General features: G+C 41.0%; 1 protein-coding gene across 1 annotated transcript; it reads left to right on the top strand.

The window, feature by feature from the left end:
- Positions 1-4,592: 4,592 nt before the first annotated feature.
- LOC123759800 (probable serine/threonine-protein kinase clkA) lies at positions 4,593-5,441 on the top strand. The gene has a single exon (XM_045745058.2). It carries the CDS (start codon positions 4,593-4,595, stop codon positions 5,439-5,441), a length of 849 nt encoding a protein of 282 aa, XP_045601014.2.
- The last annotated feature ends 236 nt before the right edge of the window (positions 5,442-5,677 follow it).

Raw genomic sequence — 5,677 nt, 5'->3', positions numbered from 1 at the left:
ATCCCCAATCCTTATCTTGACCCCTTCCAAGTGCTATATAGTCGTAATGGCTTGGCACTTCCTGCTAATAATTCCCTTCATTTCCACTGCTCAAGTTCCCATCTTATAGACCTCGTTGTCATGACCCAGTAATGGAACTTTCTATCCTCTAGTCATCTTTGACACGTATTGCGTTCACCTAAATTGTATATACTTTCATTATCCTGAAAATACTGAAATGAATATGTGTAAACTGTAAGCAGGCGATGAGTCACAATAATGGGGCTGAAGAATGTTGACCAGACCACACACTAGAAGGTGAAGGGACGACGACGTTTCGGTCCGTCATGGACCATTCTCAAGTCGATTGTGTTCACAATCGACTTGAGAATGGTCCTGGACGGACCGAAACGTCGTCGTCCCTTCACCTTTTAGTATATGGTCTGGTCAACATGTAGACTGTAAACTTGACACAGTGTACCTAAAACATTAAATAATAGTTTACCGGTGAGATCTGCCCAGCAAGATAAGGGGAAAGGAACTATCAAGAGAAAGCGTCAAGTCATCACGACCATATAGCAATTGGAAGGGATCAGGATAAGGATTTGGGATGGGACGGGGGAAGAAATATAGGACAAAAAGTAACTTGCCCAGCAACACGGAATAACACCCATAAAATAACAATCTGGGTTTAAAAATCCTAATTAGCATTCAGAAATCTTTTTTCTTCCTAAGGGGCTCACAAACATAATTCCTGGTAACTTGTTTCTGTTTTTATTTGCTCATACTATTAATGCAATGATTAAAAAAAGTGTTGAGCAGACAAGTGAACATTATACACCAATTAGTTAAGGACAGTATATATATATATATATATCTTTATCATATATCTGATATATGTTTATATATATACATATATCTGTCTACATCTGTCCGAGGCTGAAGCCCAAAGGCGTGGGGCTAGTCTCACTGAACCTTGCACGGTGATTGGTGATTGGGGGGCGACTGGCATAGGGTGGTTTGGGTCGATCTAATTGCTTTTTTTAAACTTTCCCGTCCTCTCGAGTTGTCAATCTGTCTAAAAAATGATGAACAAAATTGCCCGAACCTAACCTAACTAAGGACCAGCGAATAGAAAACGTGACAGCCCGTTAATTTGGCGAACCGCTGTGAGTTACAATATGTAATATTTTCGTCGTTGGGGTTTTTATGTCAAAATGCGATGTACTATTCTAGAGGACGAGTTACTTTAAGAATGACCTGCTCCTATTCGAATCACATCATCCCCTTATGAATTATGAAATGTGTGTTTCATTGTCCATAGAGTGTTGAAATAAATTGAAAGGTTGCCAGGATCAGGTTGGGTTACCTGTGGCAAGTGGCTACAGGTGACGGATCTCCCAATCCTGAGCACTCCAGGTGCAAACTCTGTGAGCAGGAACTGAGGTATGAGGTACCTGGAGCTTTGCAATTACTTTATTCACTCTCGTGTTCTTGAAGATATCCTCATATTGCACCCAAAATTTGCCAGTGCAGGCTATTGAACATATGGCCTTGTTTGACTAACCATCCTGCGAGATGGGGACTTTTTGTATCACTGCTGCCTTATTCACTCTTGTGTTGATTATATCCTCATAATGCACCCAGAGTCTGCCAGTGCAGACTGCCTATCACATGCCTCTGTATGACTAACCATCCTGTGTGATGGGGATTTTTTAACACCACGTAGCTAGCTTTTTGACACACTGTACTCTCCTTCATATAGTCTAGGGCAGCTGCACAAATGCAGATGTACCTAAATGTGTTAATTAAAAAAAATTGTTATCGTCATAGATTCAACGTCGATTTCGTTGACTGGATGTTACTCGAACAAATTTTGGCATTTAGGACAGAGAACAGGAAGGAGGGAAGGAAGGACAGAGAAAATGGGAAGAAGGGAGTGAGACTAGGAGACAGGGAAGGTGGGACGGGGGAAAGAAATGGTGCCCAACCACTTGGACGGTCGGGGATTGAACGTCGACCTGCATGAAGCGAGACCGACGCTCTACCGTCCAGAGAGAGAGAGAGAGAGAGAGAGACGGAGAGAGAGAGTAATATCTGGGTAGTAGAGTGAAAGGGTGGGTTTAATATAATTACTGAAATGCATTACTGGGTGAGAGTTGTGTACTGAATATACACACTCAAACCCGCTTGCAATATGGGATATATGTTAATATACTTGGATATGGGAATTCTGAATCTTACATACGCATATGTACATATACACATCATCTTACACATATGCATACAGTGGGACAGGTATGTACACATGACGGGCATCTGTTGTTCACTAAAATTTTCGTATCGTCTTCAAATTTGCAAATGTTGTTGCTCAATCGCAAATATATAGCTTTTCCTCTTATTTATCTTCTATATTATATTTAAATTATGATGATGTTTTTGTGATCATCCTCCGGACAAATTCCTTAACGTCAACTGGGGTTTTCTCCAAAGATAGTGAAGTGAACAAATTATAAGGAGAGGCCGGAAGATCTCACGTGTTGGAAATTGTTCTATACAGAGTAAAGTCGTGGCCAGCCTGCTGGGGGTATGAAATCATGCTATGTGGGTCTGATATTCATAATATATTGATGCTCATGATGCATTGATGATCATGATGATGCTGTTCGTACTGTATTGATATTCATAGTGTATTTATGTTTCAATAATTAAGGTCACTTGTATTCCTTGTGTCATCAGTTCCTTCATTGTATATATATTATCTTTCTCTATCTCCTGATGTTACTTCTTTTGTTCTGTTTCCTGTTGATAATCATTCTTATTTTTACTACTAATTATCTTCCTTCTCACCCTCTTTATACCCTCTATTATTTTCTTTATACCTTCCGTTCTGTCATATGTTCCTTCACTTAATCCGAGTCCTTATCCTACGTCTTTTTCCTTTACTTTCAAATTCCTACTTATCCTCCTCTTTTTCTTCCTCTACATCATTCCATTACTTTCTTCTTCCTCTTGCTGCTTTAACTTTCATCTCCTCATCTTATTCCTCCTTAACCCTTACCATCTTTCTCCTAATCTTCCTCGCCTTCTTTCTCCTCATCTTTATGTCTCTCTTTTCTCTCCCCTATCTTCCTACTTCTCCTTATCTTGCTCATTCTTCTCACCCATCTTCCGCTTTCTCTTACCTTTATATTTCTCTCCTCGTCATCCCGGTTTTCTCCTCCTCCCGCTCCTCCTGTAGCCAGAACACAACAAGTCAACACATATCAGTTCGAGGATTGAATTAGAGACTTTTTTATCCCTGAACGCTGGCAAAGCTGCAGCAGCTGAAACTGTCGCGTTCGTCCACCTAAACCTTTGATGTCTTTTTAATCAAGAAGGCCGTCGATTTCTAAAGCTAAAACGCAGATATATTTTCCCTTGATTTAACGTGCAGCAAAGCTATGATGTCTGTGACCCTTCGTTCCTAGCTAAAAATGTGCTAATGGCTCTGTATTTTAAAATCTTGGATGCATGTCTGATATTTATATAAGTCGTGTATAAGCTAAATTTGTGTTGTGTTGGTTACAGAAGCTGACCTCTCCTCTTTGCTTCTCAAAGAACAGGCTTGTGATGCGTGTCATCGAGGCGTGTTTGTGGTGGGGATTACATGTTTGTGGTGTTGCTATATGTGTTTGTGGTGTTTCTATATGTTTTTCCCTGTTACCCAGGCAGCAGGCCCTCACTAGGGCCTGCTGCCTGGGTAACAGCTTCTCCTCCATATCAACCTACCCTGGCTTTGCGCCCAAGTGAGGCCACTCCAGAGCACAACACCATAGTCTCCTGAGACTGATGGATGCCTACTATATGTGTTTGTGGCTATGGTGTGCTTGTGGCTATGGTGTGCTTGTGGCATGTTTGGGATCTAATACTGATTTATTGGAGTATATTCACGCTTCTATGCGTGAATATATGCTTGGGGACCATTCAAGCTTGTTTGCATTTGTGTTGCTCACGTGGCCCCACAAAGCGAGGTGATTCGATGAAATAACTATGCCTAAGATTACCACCAAGTGCCGTCGGGACGGTGTGGGAAATAGCCTCGGCTACCATCGTCTTTTGTACAGTCACGGTTGGTCGAGTGGTTAAGGTGCCATGTACACCAGTTGCATTGTGCTCCTGGCTGTCTGGGTTCGAGTCACTTCTGGGGTGTGGAGTTTTCAGTTTTATATATATATATATATATATATATATATATATATATATATATATATATATATATATATATATATATATATATATATATATATATATATGGTGGACGAGGCAAGCTATTAACCCTTGACAACATTACCCACTCTGCTAATGGCCCTTAAACTGCTCCTCGAACATTCTAACTGTCTCTTCTTTTCACTCTTTGCTCCTATTCTTTTAACGTTTACTTCTCGGACGCCAACAGTTAAGTTTATTTTCATTACATATTCTCTTAATATATAATAATAATAATAATTATACTGATAATAATTATAATAATTATTTTTATTATATGTACTTTATAATCGGTGTTTTATACTTACCATAATTATTATTATTGTTAAAATTATTAATATTATTACAATTATTTATTAATAGTTATGAAAATAGTAACAAATGATAACAACAGCCTGGGTTATGACCAGGATAACCACTCCCAAGATAACAACAGCCTGGGTTATGACCAGGATAGCCACTCCCAAGATAACAACAGCCTGGGTTATGACCAGGATAACCACTCCCTCCAAGATAACAACAGCCTGGGTTATGACCAGGATAACCACTCCCAAGATAACATCTGCCTGGGTTATGACCAGGATAACCACTCCCTCCAAGATAACAACAGCCTGGGTTATGACCAGGATAACCACTCCCAAGATAACAACAGCCTGGGTTATGACCAGGATAACCACTCCCACCAAGATAACAACAGCCTGAGTTATGACCAAGATAATCACTCCCACCATGATAACAACAGCCTGGGTTATGATCAAGATAGCCACTCCCACCAAGATAACAACAGCCTGGGTTATGACCAAGATAACCACTCCCACCATGATAACAGCCTGGGCTATGACCAAGATAACCACTCCCATCAAGATAACAGCCTGGGTTATGACCAGGATAACCACTCCCACCATGATAACAACAGCCTGGGTTATGACCAAGATAACCACTCCCACCATGATAACAACAGCCTGGGTTATGACCAAGATAACCACTCCCATCAAGATAACAGCCTGGGTTATGACCAGGATAACCATTCCCACCAAGATAACAACAGCCTGGATTATGACCAGGATAACCACTCCCACCAAGATAACAACAGCCTGGGTTATGACCAGGATAACCACTCCCACCAAGATAACAACAGCCTGGGTTATGACCAGGATAACCACTCCCACCAAGATAACAACCTGGGTTATGACCAAGATAACCACTCCCACTAAGATAACAACAGCCTGGGTTATGACCAGGATAACCACTCCCACCATGATAACAACAGCCTGGGTTATGACCAGGATAACCACTCCCACTAAGATAACAACAGCCTGGGTTATGACCAGGATAACCACTCCCACCATGATAACAACAGCCTGGGTTATGACCAGGATAACCACTCCCACCATGATAACAACAGCCTGGGTTATGACCAAGATAACCACTCCCACTAAGATAACAACAG

Source organism: Procambarus clarkii, chromosome 8 (assembly GCF_040958095.1).
Source record: "Procambarus clarkii isolate CNS0578487 chromosome 8, FALCON_Pclarkii_2.0, whole genome shotgun sequence".
Lineage (NCBI taxonomy): Eukaryota > Metazoa > Arthropoda > Malacostraca > Decapoda > Cambaridae > Procambarus > Procambarus clarkii.
Note: the sequence above shows the minus strand (reverse complement) of the source record. Positions and strands in the feature narration are given on the sequence as shown.

Bases quoted from the DNA above. Each gene is read 5' to 3' on its own strand.
- LOC123759800 (XM_045745058.2), top strand. From the start codon at position 4,593: ATGAAAATAGTAACAAATGATAACAACAGCCTGGGTTATGACCAGGAT.